Raw genomic sequence first — 20,870 nt, 5'->3', positions numbered from 1 at the left:
GTAGCCTTATTGAATATGCTCATTTAATAGGCTCTAATAGGGTATAATATAATAGCCTACAAAATACTGTACTAGAAAGTTCAAGAAGTTAAGTGATGGACATCTCAAGGTCAGGGTTATTTTAGAAAAATTCATGCAATGATTTATTAGATTAGCCTCCAATTGAACTCCTATTACAACATGATTCAAATATATTCTGTCACTAATATAGTTTTCCAAAAAGTATTCAGTCTCATTCACCCCAGGCTATCCAATATGGTAGGTTCAATCCCCAAATTCCATAAATTGTAATTATAGATGTATGTTTGATGTCTATTTACACAATCTGAACAGAAGTCAGTGATCATTGTGCTGTATGTGTAAGATCAGTAATTCTGCATTAGTGATGGCCAACACAACCAAGGGGCCTTCTTTTTAGATGGTGTTAGTTATATACAGTATATACACTGAGTTTAGCAAACATTAAGAACACCTTCCTAATATTGAGTTGCACAGCCCCCTTTTGCCCTCAGAACAGCCTCAATTTTGTCGGGGCATGGACTCTACAAGGTGTTGAAAGCGTTCCGCAGGGATGCAAGCCCATGTTGACTACAATTCTTCCCACAGGTGTGTCAAGTTGGCAGACCATTCATTGAGTGGTGGACCATTCTTGATACACACGGGAAACGGTTGAGCGTGAAAAACCCAGCAGCGTTGCAGTTCTTGACACAAACCGGTGAGCCGGGCACCTACCACCATACCCCGTTCAAAGGCACTTAAATCTTTAGTCTTGCCCATTCACCCTCTGAATGGCACACATACACAATCAATGTCTCAATTGTAACAAGGCTTAAAAATCCATATTTGTCCTGTCTCCTCCCCTTCATCTACACTGATTTAAGTGGATTTAACAAGTAACATCAGTAAGGGCTCATAGCTTCCACCTGGATTCACCTGGTCAGTCTATGTCATGGAAAGAGCAGGTGTTATTAAAGTTTTGTCCACTCTGTGTAGAATACGATGACTAAATTGACTGGCTCATAAAGGATTCTTTGTGTTTGTCTCTGGGTATTACTCGGTGGCTCCCAGTCCACATAGTTTACATTTGGTTTATTGTGGACATCCTTCAAAAACTGGATTGTAATATACAAGTAATATGTTTTATTTGTATGACTGTGGTTATGTCCCAAATAAGACACTATTCCCTATAGTAATGCAATACATAGGGCCCATAGGGCTCTGGTCAAAGAAGCAGACTATATGGGAATAGGGTGCTATTTGAGATACATATGACCCAATATAGACAGATTAATCCATCGTGTGATAAGGACAGATGGTGAAATCCTTAATTCTCAGACTGATGGACTATAGTCGGTTGTATTGGTCAAAACTATCAGTCCAATCCAGACTCAGTATCCAGATTATCCATTGGTCAGCTCCATAGAACACAGGAGGTCATTATGAATAGTTCTAAGAGACTGTATTTCATTCCAGAAAATTGTTCCCTCTCCTCTGGCCTTGTTCACTTCCTTATGTTGACATGAGACATCTGGGTATATTGGGCGCATCAACTATAGCTTCCACCATATTGCTTTGACCTATCCAGTCCCGTCCTATTGGCTCAGTGAAGAACATTGAACAAGGACAGACTGAAGGAAACTACCTTTAGGAATGAACAAAAAATCTAAAACCCATCTCAGTCCACCAGAGGCATCGAGACAGGACAAATGATGAGCGGCGCCTCGTTCCTGCCAGACTTATTGGTGCAAGGGCTGAAGAAGGGATGAATGGCATCCGAGAAGCTGTCGGTGAATGTATAGATGAGCATCTTAGCGTCCACGTTATAGAACGACACCTGTCCCTTATCACAGTCTACGTAGATCCCTATACGGTTGGGTTTGTGGTTGAGGCCCAGCGCTGTCGACGGTTCCGTTCGGAAGGCGTAGTCGTTCTTATCCCGGAGACTCAGGAACCAGTAGCCGTGGGCGGGGCTTACTGTGATCTTCCCTTTCCTGCTGATGGAGTGACTAGCCACGCCCAGGTCCCAGTCCGTCTTCCCACCCACCTCCACCTACGATACAATGCGATACCTTTATTGTCCATTTACGTTCATTTTGTGAGGTAAGAATACAAATCACCCAAAATCTATAATCAATACACTACAATATACTACAATACAATATCATGCAATACAACAACACTGGAAAGTGAGCACATATATAGTCACATAATCCCTTGCATACAGTCCCGCCATCTATCGGGCCCCATTGTTCAACAGCCTAATGGCTGTTGGAATGAATCTAGCCCTGCTTCTGTTCTCACCTCCCAGTAATGGCGTCCTGAAGAGAAGGCCTGGCGCCCAAGGACGCAGACCACACGGTCAAAGCGCTCGGGGCCGTCCGGCACGGGCTGGTAGCGGTCCCAGCAGCGCACCTGCTTGCCGTCGTCAGAGATGAGCAGGCGGGGGTGGGCGGTGAGAGGGTCCAGGGTTACATCCACTGAGAAGGAGAGGAGGGGAGAGGGTGAGATAGAAGGGGAGGGGGGCAGAGAGAGAGAGACATACAGAGGGAGAGAATGAGTGGGGGAGAGAAAGAGAGAACAGAGGCAGAGAAAAAGAGGGAGAAAAAGTCATCAATCACCAATCAAGAGTTCAATCAGCAGTTTTGTGTCTATATCTAGCAATGATGACACATGAACACAGAGAACATGATACAGGAAGAAGGAAGTACATACCTGCATATTCCTGCACTCTCCTCACCTCTGGAGTGTAAGAGAGAGAGAGAGAGAGAGAGAGAGGTGTTAAACCATCTAACCCCTGATCAAATACTGTATGTATTATCACATGACTGGGACTTTGAGTTAATAAATGAATCAAAGCCATACTTGGTTTTGGATTTCTTCCCACTAACTGGTCTGGTTGAGGTTGAGAAAGCCAATCTGGCCAAACAAAAGAGAATATATGTAATTATGCAACGGGTGGGTCTAATCCTAAATGCTGATTGGTTAAAATCGCATTCCAGCCAGTGTCTATTCCACAAATTACCACCGGCTAAATCTATCACGTTAAAATACCTATTTACTCTGTTCCATCTGACTGCGCAATCCACTGTCTCATCATCCCAGGCAGGGCAGTTATGAACTTGATCTCCACTATAAAAATCATCTAGACATGATCTCACATTTCTTTTAGACTAACATTTAGTTTTCAAAAGCGGAGATTTGTATAAACCTTGCTGTCTGTATCTCCGACATTTGCAACATTGTTTCTGTCCCATGGTGTCCCATGGTAATGAACGTGTCGGGAGTCGGGACGAGTGTTTCTCAGCCAGTCGAAATCATGAATCAGCTGGCATTGGGTATACAGTATTGCAAGAAATGTCAATTGAAAAAAGGTAAAACGAGATGAAGTGCAGCTAGTTTGCAGTCTTTCCAGTTTCAGTTTGAAGATATTGTGTTAGCTGTGTTGTTGGCTAGCTCCTCTGAACAACAGTGTCCTGATGAGATAGAAAATGTTCTATGCCAGCAAAATCGCGCCTCATTAGCTCATTGTTGTGGATGTATCCAAATAAATGTCACTAGAAAAAGCTGGGTCGAACCGATAGAATGAACAACCAGCCGGCTTGGGTAGCAACCCTAGATCTGTGTCGGGCCTATATCTTGTGGAAGGATGAAATAATTTGAATAAATTAATCAAGATAACATTTTTAATGAAAACATGTCACTCATTATTTGAATATGTTGGTAACCCGTTGTATAAAAGTGACAATGCCCTCGAAGCCGGTGTTTGGAGGATATATTCGTCTCGGGCCTAACAACACCTGTGCCAATTTATTCTCCAAACACCGCCTTCTCGCTCATTATCACTTAATTAGACACTGTATGTATCATTGGTAACTGACACATATGGAACGGGCCTGTGCGTGTGACAGAAACATGAATGAATCCAAACCTGGACTATCTCTTCCTACAGATTGTTCTGGTGGAGGTGGAGAACGCAAACCTGGCAAAACAACATCATGTAATCAACTACAGTATTATTATTAGAAACAAATGGAAAGGGATGAGTGTGACAGAATCAGCCGTGAATTATTTTAAATCTTACTTGGACTACTTCTTCCCAGGGACTGGTCTGGTTGAGAAGGTAAATCTGGCCAAACAAAATAGAATACAGGAAATGAATTACTGTATGAATTATTAGACATATGTTGGGTCTGTGAGTGTGACAGACATGAATGTTATGTTGGACTTACTTGGACTATTTCTTCCTACAGCATGGTTTGGTTGAGAAAGCAAATCTGGCCAAACAAAAGAGAATACATCAAATCAATACCGTATAGATTATTAGACACACAGAATGGGAGGAGCTGGGACTTTGAGTGTGACACAGGCATGAATGAAAATCATACTTGGACTATATCTTCCCACAGATTGGTCTGGTTGAGGTTGAGGACGCAACCCTGGCCAAACATAAGAGAATGCATTAATCAATATCAGACACATATTAGATCATAATTAAAATAAAAAGATACAGATGGGATGGTACTTTGAGCGTGTAAACCTTACTTGGAATATATCTCTCCACGGATTGGTCTGTTTGAGGTTGAGGACGCAGACCTGGCCAACAAAAGACAATACAGCGTATGGGTCTATGGGTTCTCAACTGGTTTTGCCTTGGGACCCAAAATTAACCAGGTTGTCTCAGTCACGACACAATATTTGCATTGGGAAAAATAATTGGCAAAATATAATCTGAAAAAAATGTTTAATGCTATTAAATATAGGAATTATATGAAAAGGGAACAACATTCCCACCTCTTTCATTGTCAATAAATACATTTTGCCCATGTTCTTGATGAAGATTGTTAATAAACTCACTGGTTTTAGACAACAAAAATAGTACTGCTAATAGCTTTATATTGAAAATACTGTGATTGAAGAAAAATTGTTCAGAGATTAAGTTCATTATCATTTATACACACTTTCTACCTGGTTTATGTCGTTTAAGTTCAGACTGGAGTATTTTTTTATTATGTTTTTTATTTATTTTCCTGACACACACACGACCCATTCAAAACCGCTTGCGACCTAAATTTGGGTCACGACCCACCAGTTGAGAATCGCTGGTCTACATCATCCTCTACATACTGTATTGTAGCCTAGTCGTGTTCATAAAGTAAAGTTAGACCGTCACAACACTACAGTATTGTAGTAGTGTTCTTAAAGTAAAGTTAGACCATCTCAACACTACAGTATTGTAGCCTAGTAGTGTTAATAAAGTAAAGTTAGACTGCCACAACACCACAGTATCGTAGCCTAGTAGTGCTCATAAGGTAAAGTTAGACTGTCTCAACACTACAGTATTGGTGATATTCTCTGTGTGTCACTTGCAACAACCCAGCGAGCAAAAGTGGTGAAATCTTGATGTAATTTCAACCAGTTTTGCCCACTGGGAAACTGATAGTACTCATAGATAGAATGTATAGGAGTTCTACAACGGTCAGCCATAACTCACAGATCTCCGGCAGTCTCTTGAGCTCCTCCCGAAACCGCTCCACCATTTGATTGACAGTCAGAAGCACTGCCCCTGAGGTGAGGTCAGAGGTCACGACAGCATCCGACCAATCCCTGGTCTGAGGCGGGGTGGAGAATGTCTGAGAAGAGGAATAAAGAGAATGGAGGAATAAATTAATTAGAAAAAAAACAAGTAGCAAGATAATTTTAAATGAAGAGAATGGAAAGGAAAAGTACCTCTTACCTTGTAACTAAGATAACTGAAGGAAAAAACTGTTTAAAAAAAGGTAGAAATTGTTGAAAAGGATCAATAAAGAAAAAAAAGATGTGATGAACAGAAAGAGTCTCTAACCTTGAAGAAAAGTACGTAGTCATCAGACTGAGCTAGCTGGGTGAGGGTGGCGCTTCTCTTCCTCAGCTCAGAGATCTCCTATGATAGGAAAGAAAAGAGAATAAATACTTTATTTTTAATAATCCCAGAGGGAAATTGGTTTGTCAACCATTGCAGCAACACAGTCACAAAGACAACAATCACCAATATCAGTAGCAAAAAAAAAAATAGCAGCATGAATTTATTTTATTGATCACCTACTGAAGATGTAAATGAGCTGTTTAGCCAAATCTAGTACAATGCATCACATTTTGTGAGATTTAAGTTTTAATAATATTGTGTCGATGTCTAGTTCTTGGATTGTAAATTGTAAAAAAATAACTCCGCCTTCGCTGCGATTGATATCATTGTCCTCTTGATGAAATAAACCATTCTCTCTGAAATAAACCATTCTCTCTGAAATAAACCATTCTCTCTGAAATAAACCATTCTCTCTGAAATAAACCATTCTCTCTGAAATAAACCATTCACTCTGAAATAAACCATTCACTCTGAAATAAACCATTCTCTCTGAAATAAACCATTCTCTCTGAAATAAACCATTCACTCTGAAATAAACCATTCTCTCTGAAATAAACCATTCTCTCTGAAATAAACCATTCTCTCTGAAATAAACCATTCTCTGAAATAAAATGAATGAATAAAAAGAGACCTGCTCTAGGTCTCTGATGAGGGTGTGTCCTCGGTGCTGTGCAGCCCGCTGTGACATCTCTATCATCTCCAGCAGCTCTGCCTGGCTCCTCTCCACAGAGCTCACCAGGGCAGAGAACACATGCATGCTGCCCGCTGTCTCATGCTCCGCACACGCCTGGGAAAAGAGGGAGAGGGGGATGATGAGGTGCAGGGAGAGGGGGAGGAAAGAGAAAGAGGGGAGGGGAGAGAGAGAGAGGAGGAAGGAGAAGAGAGAGAGCAGGGAGAGGGAAAAAAGACAGATACAACAGCTCTGTATCTGCGTGTGTGTTCGTTGTCTGTGTGTGTGTTCTGTGCGTGTGTGTACTGTGTCTGTGTGTTTGTTCTGTGTGTGTTATGTGTGTGTGTACTGTGTCTGTGTGTGTGTTATGTGTGTGTGTACTGTGTCTCTGTGTGTGTGCGCTGTGTGTGTGTGTGCACTGTGTCGGTGTGTGTGTACTGTGTCTGTGTGTGTGTTCTCTGTGTGTGTATTGTGTACTGTGTGTGTGTCTGTGTGTATGTATTGTGTCTGTACTGTGTGTGTGTACTGTGTGTGTGTGTGTGTGCGCTGTGTGTGTGTGTGTGCACTGTGTCGGTGTGTGTGTACTGTGTCTGTGTGTGTGTTCTCTGTGTGTATGTATTGTGTCTGTACTGTGTGTGTGTACTGTGTGTGTGTGTGTGTCCGTGTCTGAGTGTGTGTGTACTGTGTGTGTGTGTTCTGTGTGTGTGTGTATTGTGTGTGTGTGTGTCTGTGTGTGTGTATTGTGTCTGTACTGTGTGTGTGTACTGTGTGTGTCTGTGTGTGTGTGTTCCAGAGACCCACCTGTATGTCCTCCAGTGATGTCCTGATATCCTCCACCTTCTTTTCTCTCTGTGTGATCATGTCCCTCAGCTCCGCCTCTGTGATGTCCAACTGAGACTGCATACAGAAACAGACCAGAGTCAACATACTGCAATGTACTTATTACTTATTCTTAATATGTACATATCTACCTCAATGACCTCGTACCCCTTCACATCGACTCGCTACTGGTACACCGTGTATATAGCCAAGTTATCATTACTCATTGTCTATCTATTATTACTTTATTATTACATGTTTAACTTTTCTATTATTTCTCTATTTGCTTTCACTCTCCGTTGTTTGGAAGAGAGAAGTAAGCATTTCACTGTTAGTCTACACTGGCTGTTTACGAAGCGTGTGATTAATACAATTTGAACAATGTTTCAAACACCCAGGGTCTTTACTGTAGAGTTGATTAAACGGACTCTATAGCTTTGGTTAATACAGTATGTTTTCATTTCACTTCATGAATTTAATCAAATCTACAGTAGTAGCATTGCAATTGGAATATCCTACATCTCCATCAGAATTAGTTCACACACGTGCTCCTCCACCGCTGTCCCTCTCTTTACCTTCTTGATGAGCCACTCTCTCTTGGCTGGTATAACCTGGTGTCCGTGGTGCTCTCCCTCCATGCACACGGCACACCCACACGTCTGGTCGGTCCGGCAGAAGAACTCCAGCACCCTCTGGTGTTCAGGACAGAGAGGCGCATCGGCGGAGGAATCAGCCGGCCCGCTCAGGGTGTATCTGCGTGGGGCGACAGGAGGGGCAGGGGACGAGAGGGCGGTGGTGTTGGAGGAGAAGGGTGAGGTCGGGTGGGGGTGGAGGACAGGCGGAGGGGTTCTGGAGTTCGAAGGTCTCTGGAACCTGGTCTTCATCTCCAACAACAAATCCCCAGGCATCACGCCCATCCCTGGGGGTCTTTGAGGGACCGTAGGACGCTCAACCCCGTTTGACACCCCCTCATTACCACCGCCACCCCAACCTTGACTCCCAATCCCTCCTTCAATCACCATGGGCCACCCGTCCAATCCGTCCGCCATCTTCTTAAACTGCTCGGTGATCTCCTTCAGGGTGCGGTTGATGTGAAGGTCCGGCCTCTTCCTGAAGCTCTCCTTACACAGCGGGCAGACACACGTCTTCCCTCCTCCTCCTTCAACAACAAGTTACACTTCACTTAATTCTTTCACATGGCGGAATACAATTGATCTCTGAATAGGGACGTGATGAAATAGGTTTACTAATAGAAAACAACCAATAAGGTTGCATGGATGTAAGTTGTTGCATGTATAGGGCCTATGTAAACATACAAACAAATTTACATTTATATTTCAGGCAGTGTACAGTATATAGGAATATGAACATTTATATTACAGGTAATTTAAAGTATATAGGCCTATGTAAACATTTACATTTCATGTTGTATACAGTACCGTAAATTCCGGACTATAAGCCGCAACTTTTTTCCCACACTTTGAACTTCGCGGCTTAAACAATGACGCGGCTAATATATGGATTTTTCCCGCTTTCAAATTTGTGGGTCCTGACAGCGTGGAGCATTGTCAAAAAATCCACTATCATCAACGGGTTTCGAAAGGCTGGACTGCTGCGTGTTGAAGAGGGCTCAGCGGGGGATTTACCTCCGGATGAAAGTGACGAGAGTGACAATGAAAACAATACAATTTCGGATGAAGCAATTCTGAGGCTATTCAACTCCGACACCGAAGGAGATGACTTCAGTGGTTTCAGTGCACAGGAGGAGGAAGATAGTGGTAGGCTACTGTTTACTGCTAATTTTGTATTTTTTGTTACAAGCCGTGTTTCGTTAAAGCCTATTTATTTTTGTTACAAGCCGTGTTTCGTTAAAGCCTATTTATTTTTGTTACAAGCCGTGCTTCGTTAAAGCCTATTTATTTTTGTTACAAGCCGTGTTTCGTTAAAGCCGATTTATTTTTGTTACAAGCCGTGCTTCGTTAAAGCCTATTTATTTTTGTTACAAGCCGTGTTTCGTTAAAGCCTGTGTAAAGTTAATTTGTTTCAATGTACCGGTAGGCACCTGCGGCTTATAGACATGTGTGGCTTATTTATGTTCAAAATAATATATATATTTTTTAATTCAGTGGGTGCGGCTTAAATTCATGTGTGCTTAATAGTCCGGAAATTACGGTATATAGGCATATGTAAACATTTATATTTCAGGTAGTGTACAGTATATAGGCCTATGTACATTTATATTACAGGTAGTGTACAGTATATAGGCCTATGTAAACATTTATATTTCTGGTAGTGTACAGTATATAGGCCTATGTACATTTATATTACAGGTAATTTACAGTATATAGGACTACGTAAACATTTATATTTCAAGTTGTTTACAGTATACAGACCTATGTAAACATTTACATTTCAGGTAGTGTACAGTATATAGGCCTATGTACATTTATATTTCAGGTAGTGTACAGTATACAGAGGGAAAAAAGTATTTGATCCCCTGGTGATTTTGTACGTTTGCCCACTGACAAAGAAATTATCATCTATAATTTTAATGGTAGGTTTATTTGAACAGTGAGAGACAGAATAACAACAAAAAAGTCCAGAAAAACGCATGTCAAAAATGTTATAAAATGATTTGCATTTTAATGAGGGAAATAAGTATTTGACCCCTCTGCAAAACATGACTTAGTACTTGGTGGCAAAACCCTTGTTGGCAATCACAGAGGTCAGACGTTTCTTGTAGTTGGCCACCAGGTTTGCACACATCTCAGGAGGGATTTTGTCCCACTCCTCTTTGCAGATCTTCTCCAAGTCATTAAGGTTTCGAGGCTGACGTTTGGCAACTCAAACCTTCAGCTCCCTCCACAGACTTTCTATGGGATTAAGGTCTGGAGACTGGCTAGGCCACTCCAGGACCTTAATGTGCTTCTTCTTGAGCCACTCCTTTGTTGCCTTGGCCGTGTGTTTTGGGACATTGTCATGCTGGAATACCCATCCACGACTCATTTTCATTGCCCTGGCTGAGGGAAGGAGGTTCTCACCCAAGATTTGACGGTACATGGCCCCGTCCATCGTCCCTTTGATGCGGTGGAGTTGTCCTGTCCCCTTAGCAGAAAAACACCCCCAAAGCATAATGTTTCCACCTCCATGGTTGATGGTGGGGATGGTGTTCTTGGGGTCATAGGCAGCATTCCTCCTCCTCCAAACACGGCGAGTTGAGTTGATGCCAAAGGGCTCCATTTTGGTCTCATCTGACCACAACACTTTCACCCAGTTGTCCTCTGAATCATTCAGATGTTCATTGGCAAACTTCAGACGGGCATGTATATGTGCTTTCTTGAGCAGGGAGACCTTGCGGGCGCTGCAGGATTTCAGTCCTTCACAGCGTAGTGTGTTACCAATTGTTTTCTTGGTCACTATCGTCCCAGCTGCCTTGAGATCATTGACAAGATCCTCCCATGTAGTTCTGTGCTGATTCCTCACCGTTCTCATGATCATTGCAACTCCATGAGGTGAGATCTTGCATGGAGCCCCAGGCCGAGGGAGATTGACAGTTCTTTTGTGTTTCTTCCATTTGCAAATAATCGCACCAACTGTTGTCACCTTCTCACCAAGCTGCTTGGCGATGGTCTTGTAGCCCATTCCAGCCTTGTGTAGGTCTACAATCTTGTCCCTCACATCCTTGGAGAGCTCTTTGGTCTTGGCCATGGTGGAGAGTTTGGAATCTGATTGATTGATTGCTTCTGTGGACAGGTGTCTTTTATACAGGTAACAAACTGAGATTAGGAGCACTCCCTTTAAGAGTGTTCTCCTAATCTCAGTTTGTTACCTGTAAAAGACACCGGGGAGCCAGAAATCTTTCTGATTGAGAGGGGGTCAAATACTTATTTACCTTATTAAAGTGCAAATCAATTTATAACATTTTTGACAGTTTTTCTGGATTTTTTTGTTGTTATTCTGTCTCTCACTGTTCAAATAAACCTGCCATTAAAATGATAGACTGATCGTTTCTTTGTCAGTGGGCAAACGTACAAAATCAGCAGGGGATCAAATACTTTTTCCCCTCACTGTATAGGCCTATGTAAACATACAAACAAACATACATTTATATTTCAGGTAGTGTACAGTATATAGGCCTATGTAAACATTTATATTTCAGGCAATTTACAGTATATAGGCCTATGTACATTTATTTTTCAGATAATATACAGTATATAGGCCTATGTAAACAGTTACATTTCAGGTAGTGTACAGTATATAGGCCTATGTAAACATTTATATTTCAGGTAATTTACAGTATATAGGCCTATGTACATTTATATTTCAGGTAATATACAGTACATAGGCCTATGTAAACATACAAACAAACGTACATTTGTATTTCAGGTAGTGTACAGTATATAGGCCTATGTAAACATACAAACAAACGTACATTTGTATTTCAGGAAGTGTACAGTATATAGGGCTATGTAAACATGTATATTTCAGGTAGTGTACAGTATATAGGCCTATGTAAACATTTATATTTCAGGTAGTGTACAGTATATAGGCCTATGTAAACATGTATATTTCAGGTAGTGTACAGTATATAGGACTATGTACATTTATATTTCAGGTAGTGTACAGTATATAGGCCTATGTAAACATGTATATTTCAGGTAGTGTACAGTATATAGGACTATGTAAACATTTATTTTTCAGGTAGTGTGCAGGATATAGGCCTATGTAAACTTTTATTTTTCAGGTAGTGTACAGTATATACAAAGCCACAATACATACCATCCCAGTAAGTGGAGATGCAGTCCAGACAGTAGCTGTGACCACAGGGTGTGGAGACTGGGTTGGTGAATACATCCAGGCAGATAGAACAGATGAACTGATCCTCAGAGAGGAAGCCACCCGGCCCGGAGAGAGCCATGCTGGGGAAAACGGTAGAGCTAGTGGTCTGGACCTCTGTTGGGGAGACGGTAGGGCTGGTTGGTAGGGCTACTGGTCTCTAGCTCTGCAGCTAGGGGGCAACAGAACACAAGAGTTAGGTGTCATTAAAGAAGAATCTGCCCAGCTCAGTTTGAGAGGAATCTGCCCAGCTCAGATGGAGCCTGGCTGGGGCTGGGGAGACGTTAGGGCTGGCTGGTAGGGCTACTTGTCTGGATCTCTGCAGCTAGGGGGCAGGAGCTCCCAGGTATTAGGTGGATTGAGAGTGTGCAAATGTCCCTTTAGTTTAGGTACTGTCTGTCGGCACTGTATTACAGCACACACACACACACGGACACGCACACGCACACACACACACACACACACACACACACACACACACACACACACACACACACACACACACACACACACACACACAGTGTCCTCCACAGAGGAACATTTGTCTCAGTTAAGCATGGCTGCCTGTGAGATAATGTAGAAGAATGTGGTCTGTGCACTCTGAATGATGTTTACTCTAGTTACACACAGTAGGCCTGCACCTGTCACATCAGACAGGGGGTGGAATGAAGTAGGACCGGCAGCACAGAGGCGACCTCACCAGCGCTGATACTGTAGCCTATTGCAACATGGTAAAAACAACCTGGTCTGGTTGGAGAAAACAAGGATCAATAGGCTTTCAGGCTGTTGTTAGGCCACAGGCTCTTCCTGACAGGAAACATCTTTAAACATGCACTATAATTAGGCAATATGTTTAAAACACAAAATAAGACTGCTAGTAATCCTCACTTACTCATTTGCACTCTGTAAACCTAACCTGCTATTTGGGGCTCACACAATGTCACTTTCACAAATCACTACCTAGGCTATGTCATTACCACACATGCTATGTCAAAACCACCCAGGCTATGTCATCACAACCCAACCTATGTCATGACCACCCAGGATATGTCATGGTCTTAGTACTTATAATTTTATTTCATTTGTTTATGGTTAACGTTAGTAGCCATACTAGGGTGGCCACATGTAAAATATCCATATGCACGCACACACACACACACACACACACACACACACACACACACACACACACACACACACACACACACACACACACACACACACACACACACACACAGTGTCCTCCACAGAGGAACATTTGTCTCAGTCAAGCATGGCTGCCTGTGAGATAATGTAGAAGAATGTGGTCTGTGCACTCTGAATGATGTTTACTCTAGTTACACACAGTAGGCCTGCACCTGTCACATCAGACAGGGGGTGGAATGAAGTAGGACCGGCAGCACAGAGGCGACCTCAACCAGCGCTGATACTGTAGCCTATTGCAACATGGTAAAAACAACCTGGTCTGGTTGGAGAAAACAAGGATCAATAGGCTTTCAGGCTGTTGTTAGGCCACAGGCTCTTCCTGACAGGAAACATCTTTAAACATGCACTATAATTAGGCAATATGTTTAAAACACAAAATAAGACTGCTAGTAATCCTCACTTACTCGTTTGCACTCTGTAAACCTAAACTGCTATTTGGGGCTCACACAATGTCACTTTCACAAATCACTACCTAGGCTATGTCATGACCACACATGCTATGTCAAAACCACTCAGGCTATGTCATGACCACCCAGCTTATGTCACCACCGCCTAGGCTATGTCACCACCACCCAGGCTATGTTATAACAACCCAGCCTATGTCATGACCATACAGGATATGTGTCATGTCCTGACCAGTATAAAGATTATTTGCTATTGTAGTTTGGTCAGGACGTGGCAGAGGGTATTTTGTTTATGTGTTTCGGGGTGATGGTGTATGTAGTAGGGTGTTTGATTTATTATTTCTGGGTTTTTTGGTCACTGCTCTATGTTTGTATTTCTATGTGTATGTTCTAGGGTAGTTTTTCTATGTGTAGGTTGGGTGCTGGACTCTCAATTGGAGGCAGGTGTTTCTAGTTGCCTCTGATTGGGAGTCCTATAAATAGGTATGTGTTTTGTTTGTCACTTGTGGGTAGTTGTTTGAGAGCACTGCTTTTGTTGAGCCTGCTTCTCTGTTCCTGTCGTTAGTTTGTTTATTGTTTTTCCGTGGTGTTCGCATTTTTTTATAATAAATATGTTGAACACGCAACCCGCTGCGCCTTGGTCCCATTCGCTCTTCCACGACAGCTGTGACAGAACTACACAGCACAACAGGACCAAGCAGCGGAGGAAATCTGGCGAGGACCGGGGAACACGGCTGGTAAGGGAGCCCGAGAGGCAGCCCCAATATTTTTTTTGGGGGGGGCACAAGAGCAGTTTGGCGGGGCGAGGATGGAGCCCCAGGCCAGCTACCCGTACCCTTTTTGGGCAGAGACATACTGGACAGGGCCCGTGCTTTGGGGTGATGTGTGCTGTGGCAAGGCCGGGTATTTTCAGGCCGGTACGCGCAGTACCAGCGCCCCGCATGTGCCAGGGGAAAGTGGGCATCCAGCCAGTAGGGTTGATGCCAGCCCTGCGCTCAAGACCGCCAGTGCGCCTCTACGGTCCAGTGTTTCCCGCTACACGCACTAGCCTTGAGGTGCGTGTCTCCAGGCTGGCACGTCCAGTACCAGCCCCACGCATCAGGCTTCTAGTGCGTCAACCCAGTCCGACTCGGCCTGTTCCCGCTCCCCACACTAGCCCTGAGGTGCGTGTCTCCAGGCTGGCACGTCCAGTACCAGCCCCACGCATCAGGCTTCTAGTGCGTCAACCCAGTCCGACTCGGCCTGTTCCCGCTCCCCGCACTAGCCCTGAGGTGCGTGTGCCCAGACTGGCACATCCTGTACCAGCCCCACGCATCAGGCTTCTAGTGCGTCAGCCCAGCCTCACCAGTCTGGTGCCTCCAGAGCCGCCCGCCAGTCTGGTGCCGCCAGAGCAGCCCGCCAGTCTGGTGCCGCCAGAGCCGCCCGCCAGTCTGGTGCCGCCAGAGCCGCCCGCCAGTCTGGAGCCGCCCGCCAGTCTGGAGCCGCCAGAGCCGCCCGCCAGTCTGGAGCCGCCAGAGCCGCCCGCCAGTCTGGAGCCGCCAGAGCCGCCCGCCAGTCAGGAGCCGCCAGAGCCGCCCGCCAGTCAGGAGCCGCCAGGGTCGTCTGCCAGCCGGGCGCAGCCATCGCCGCCCGTCAGCCGGGCGTAGCCATCGCCGCCCGCCAGCCGGGCGCAGCCATCGCCGCCCGCAAGCCGGGCGCAGCAAGGGTCGCCCGTCAGCCGGGCGCAGCCATCGCCGCCCGCCGGCCGGGCGCAGCCATCGCCGCCCGCCAGCCGGGCACAGCCATCGCCGCCTGCCAGCCAGGCGCAGCCAGAGTCACCCGCCAGCCGGGCGCAGCCAGAGTCACCCGCCAGCCGGGCGCAGCCAGAGTCACCCGCCAGCCGGGCGCAGCAAGAATCGCCCGCCAGCCGGGCGAAGTCAGTGTCGCCCACCAGTCCTCTGACGCGGCCAGGGGCGCCACCTAAGTGGGTGACGCAGAGGGTGGAGCGGGGTCCACGTCCCGCACCTGAGCCGCCTCCGATATAGGTGGGTTGGGGAGGGGGGGTGTAACACAGGTGCCGTCGTTGACGGCAGCCACCCTCCCTTCCCTCCCTTTAGTTTATAGGGGAATTTTTCTTTTTGTATTTTTTTTTTTTTGGTTTGTTTATTTATGAGGTGCATCTGGGGTATGCACCTTTAGGGGGAGGGGGTACTGTCACGTCCTGACCAGTATAAAGATTATTTGCTATTGTAGTTTGGTCATGACGTGGCAGAGGGTATTTTGTTTATGTGTTTCGGGGTGATGGTTTATGTAGTAGGGTGTTTGATTTATTATTTCCGGGTTTTTTGGTCACTGCTCTGTTAGTCTATTTCTATGTTCTTTCTAGTTAGTCTGTTTCTATGTTTAGTTCATTGGGGTGTGGACTCTCAATTGGAGGCAGGGGTTGTCTAGTTGCCTTTGATTGAGAGTCCTATATATTAGGATGTGTTTGTTTGTGATTTGTGGGAGGTTGTGCTTGTTTAGCTGTCTATGCCTGATAAGACTGTATTTCGTCGTTCATCATTTTTTGTGATTTTTTTTGTATACGTGTTTGTTTGCTTTTCCTTCTTTCTCCTATTAAAAGAAGATGAGTATACAACCCGCTGCGTTTTGGTCCTTTCCAGACGACAATCATGACACTATGTTATGGTCTTAGTACTTATAATTATCTTTCATTTGTTTATGGTTAATGTCAGTAGCCATACTAGGGTGGCCACATGTAAAATATCCATATGCACACACACACACAGAGAGAGCTCATGGGGAAGTGCACACGTTTAAGATGCCAGAGAGCAATACAAATTTAAATTATGTCATAATTTCTCAACGTTTGTACGGACAGATGTAGCCTATTGAATAACATTATAGAATATGCACAAAATGCATCCTCCAATTGCAACATCTGCCTATGCCCACACATATTGTCTCAAGAAAAACATCTATATTTTGAATGAAGAGCCTCAAAAGTTTGATGAAATTACTTTCTATATTTCCGCCTAATACAGCTAGTTACTTACTTTTGCAGCTCTTTCTCGGAAGCACACTTGTAAGTAGTAAGGCTTAACTGTCCTCTCCAAGGTTAGAATGAATTTTGCCTTAAGGATTTGAAAAATATGATTAGTTAACCATAGGCCTATGACATTGGCCTATGTCATGTCTTGTGATGCACTGCTCTGCATAGCATATCAGATCTTTAAAATGATTGAAGAACACGTGTTTAACATCACCAGTAGGTTTAGGCTACCACATCTTTACGATATTATATATATTTTCATAAGCGCAACGTGACTGCAAGTGACAGGTCGGAATATTTGATTGAAATATGGGACAAATCAGCCTTTTTTTATATAAGTTAGTAGTATTTGAATTTGTTGATAAAATGCATGACATGCATGACACGATTGGCTTTGGTCACCCAAAGCCATAACGGTTTAAATAGAATGCACTTGTTCACTTCCTTCACTGTGTTATCTCATACTAATGTTTTCTTGCAGGAAAATCCACAGGTACTTGCCATCTCTCTCATCATGCATCTGTACCTTGAGTTCTTCTACTACTTATCATCAACTATCAGGTGACAAGGCAATGTGAAATCAATGACATAATACTTCCATTTCCATCATCTATTGGATGCAGATAAATGTACAGAGGTAGGCTATCAAAGACACATATTTTGTGGGACAAGACTCTCAGTCACACAGGACTTAAAGTTGATAGAACTCAAAGTGTGGTAGACTACGATATAGTCCAACACACAAGGGACCAGGGCCAGATTAATGCAGGAGATTACCAGGGCAGAAGCCCCTGGAGGGCCCATGCCCGTGGTGGGGCTAGGCCGTGGTTGGCCCAAGAGAAAGCAAAATAAATTATATACTTTTTATAAAAACAAATAATAATAATAAAGGAAATATATTATGTTTCTATTATATACTGTATCTTAATATTACATACCAGAGGTACTTAGCTCTTACCCTACGAGGTCCGGAGCCTGCTGGTTTTCTGTTCTACCTAATTAATTGTGCCTACCTGGTGTCCCAGGTCTAAATCAGTACCTGATTAGTGGGGAACAATGAACAAATGCAGTGGAACTGGCTTTGAGATCCAGAGTTGAGTTTAAGGGTTATATATTATATATACATTATACTGTATGTAGTATATATTTTGTATTTTTTTTACTGCAACCGCCAACCACAGGAAGACTCAGGAGCCCGCTCTCAATGAGTGTAGACAGCCTGCTGCCTGCTGCCACTCTGATAATCATCAGATGGGGGAGGAGAGGAGGTAGGGGGCTGGCCCTGCCTTGATTGGGTAACTGATTATTAATGTTCAAATAAACTGCATAATAAATGAATGTGATTGATCAATTGTGAGCCTATAGGGGGCCAAGAGGCACATTTAAAAAAATGATGTTATTTTTTAATTTATTATTATTATTTGTTTTTATCTGACCACAGGAGCCCGCGCTCAATGTCGGAACTCATTTGAAAGCACTGAAGTCGGAATTCGTTGACAATTCAAAACCCGCGTACAATGTCTGAAAACTAGCCCTTTTTTTCCGCAGCAAGAGTGGAGTTAACACATTTATCCAATAGACGTCTCTCCTTAATGACAATCTAAATAGGCTACAACTGCTAAAATGTATTTACCTTGTTCTCTGCATTTCCCCCTTTGTTATTGGTTCATCACACCGAATTATTTAATCTGAACTATAGAAGTGATTGACAGTCAATGGTTAAAACAGATGTTTTTTTTTTCAAAAAACATTCTTGTGACATGGTGTTAATAGAAGTCACACTGCGCTAAAATAATCGTATTTTCAACGGGAGAATAAACATCTATTAATGTGTGGCTGCAGGCTGTAAAATGGAAATGGAAAGAGAAAGAGGAGATCCATCATGAGTTCAGTATATCAAGACAGTTTTATTCTACTAGTAATCAATCACTACTAGCCTATTATAATTAGACAGTCAGTAATGGAGTAAATCGGTTGATTTCACCTTTCTGGCCAATGAGACTAACCGTTTTTATCACCATCCCAGAATCATCCCTAAGTGCAATTTAAATCTCCCCAAAATGAAGATGAAAAATTCCAAATTAAAATAGCCTACATATTTTTATTTATGTTTTGATATGCCAACATGGGTCTACTCGAGAACCCAGGTCATTCACAGTGATTTAATTCGCTAATAAGAGTAGCCTACTACTGAAATAGATAAATGGGGCTGAGCCAGAAATTCACCCCAAAAAATGGCCTCTTAAAAAGTCAACATTGGAATACTAGTGTATGTAAATCTATTTTGTGTAGCCTGACTGTAGCTCTTTAGAACGGTGTGTTCCCATGAATTGCATTTTGGAACATTGGCACATAGCCTACTGCTGAGTGCGCATTGCTGCGCTTAAAATGTGCATAAATAATGGCTTATCAACGGTTTAAGCTAAACGTTCTAATCTCTTGCATCAGCTTTAACAGAGTATTATTATTATATGTTTTTTTTATGTACAGTAGTTGTAAGAATTTGGATCTATCCTCCCAGAACTGTTCCAGAGTCTGTTTGAATCTTCCCAGACATTCCAGACATTTTATCATCACCGGGACAACAGGACACCCTTCATTTCGGAGCCCTGCAGTTAGCTACCTACGGGAGAAATAGCTAGCTGGCTAGAAGGAGCTAGGCCTACTGTGGAATAGTACTAGGGAAATAGTCAGTGTTTTTGAGTCCATTCTACTGCTAGCTATTGTTAGCTAGATATTTAAATGACATCTATGTTGAGGCCTAATGTAGTTCGATATTGAAGGAGACACATGCAAAATAGCTAAGCATTCCTAGTCTCAGTACTTCTACATTTTTCAGGACTTAGTTTGGGTCTCCACCTGAGACTTTCCACACATTTACATATGCTTAGGCTTTAAAATATATGCAAAACACTTGCTTATTAGTTAGGACTTTATCATTTTGAGATGGACCTAGTACCTGTTCTGTGGTCCTTGAGACTTCCAAGTGGATAATGTCCAGTGTCCTGTCTTCTGTCAGTCTTCCCCTCCTCTATCTCTCTATAGTTGTTCCTTGTTACACACTTTTTCCCTTTTCTCACTTTCTGTCTTTTCCTCACTGCTTTCAACAGGTATCCAGAGATAGACTGAGGTTTTTTTCATCATGATGGAGTAACTGCAGACTTTACAGTCAGTCCCTCCCTCCCTCCCTCCCTCCCTCCCTCCCTCCCTCCCTCCCTCCCTCCCTCCCTCCCTCAGCCAATCCAACCAGCCAGACAGGTGTGCCGACCAGGTTCAGGTATGCATTTAATTCTCTCTCTCTCTCTCTCTCTCTCGCTCTCTCGCTCTCTCGCTCTCTCTCTCTCTCTCTTGCTCTCTCTCTCCCTCTCTTGCTCTCTCTCTCTGCCTCTCTCTCTCTCTTTTTCCACACCTGTCTGACATCCTTTAAAGGATTTGTAAGGATTAACTCATGGCACTGTTCAAGCATTACCCCTCTTTACTCTCTAGCCTAAACTCCCATAACTAAGGTAGCATTTTCCCAGAGATGGAGGCCCTTTGACGCACACAACCGTATTACATGTGTTTACTCTTGAGTGAGAGAGTGTCGGGCGGTGTAGGCCTAATAACATATCATTAGGCACGCCAGACACAGGCTACACCTGTTACAGTTTTTCTCAATTGCTAAAACACAATTTCTGAAACCTTGCTCCATTTCCTGAAAACATTAAACACAAAACCTCATCTTCAAGCGCTATTTACATAACCTCTGACTCCTCCCGCAAAATGAAACATTTGCCTCAAAACAGTTTTACCTGTGTTCAAAATCAAACACTGCTCTCAAATCATAAACAAAGTGATCAAAATGATATACACTCTCAAGCAGTCAGTAAACAATACACGGAAAAATAGAAAACACATTGTTCAAAACATACAATTCTCAGGAAGAAGTACATTTTTAATCTAAAAAAATATTCATATTTTTCCGTCACTGTCCTTTGATGAATGAAAACATGTTCTATCTTA

The 20,870-nt window shown here is 43.4% G+C and overlaps 1 protein-coding gene across 1 annotated transcript; it reads right to left on the bottom strand.

Moving 5' to 3' along the window:
- Nucleotides 1–116: 116 nt before the first annotated feature.
- On the bottom strand, nt 117–20,017 carry LOC106602208 (uncharacterized). Its single transcript, XM_014194711.3, has 16 exons — nt 19,828–20,017; nt 12,171–12,399; nt 7,967–8,550; nt 7,374–7,469; nt 6,534–6,689; nt 5,843–5,920; nt 5,492–5,630; nt 4,543–4,593; nt 4,386–4,436; nt 4,230–4,274; nt 4,082–4,126; nt 3,929–3,979; nt 2,863–2,916; nt 2,713–2,739; nt 2,302–2,477; nt 117–2,050 (listed from the first exon to the last, which is right to left on the bottom strand). Exons 2-16 carry the CDS (start codon nt 12,307–12,309, stop codon nt 1,676–1,678), a joined length of 2,067 nt encoding a protein of 688 aa, XP_014050186.3. The 5' UTR covers nt 12,310–12,399; nt 19,828–20,017; the 3' UTR covers nt 117–1,675.
- Between the last annotated feature and the right edge of the window lie 853 nt (nt 20,018–20,870).

The sequence above is a fragment of the Salmo salar genome, chromosome 04 (genome assembly GCF_965601325.2).
Source record: "Salmo salar chromosome 04, fSalSal1, whole genome shotgun sequence".
In the NCBI taxonomy this organism is placed as follows: Eukaryota; Metazoa; Chordata; class Actinopteri; order Salmoniformes; family Salmonidae; genus Salmo; species Salmo salar.
The sequence above is the reverse complement of the archived record's forward strand: the minus strand, read 5'-3'. Positions and strand labels throughout refer to the sequence as shown.

What these genes read in the sequence shown, in the direction of transcription:
- LOC106602208 (XM_014194711.3), bottom strand. Translation starts at nt 12,309, where the DNA reads ATGGCTCTCTCCGGGCCGGGTGGCTTCCTCTCTGAGGATCAGTTCATC. An exon ending in TCATCAGAGACCTAGAGCAG is followed by an intron (nt 5,921 to 6,533) that starts GTCTCTTTTTAT and finishes TTCCTATCATAG; the next exon opens with GAGATCTCTGAGCTGAGGAA. An exon ending in CAAGAGACTGCCGGAGATCT is followed by an intron (nt 4,594 to 5,491) that starts GTGAGTTATGGC and finishes TTTGTTGGCCAG; the next exon opens with GTCTGCGTCCTCAACCTCAA.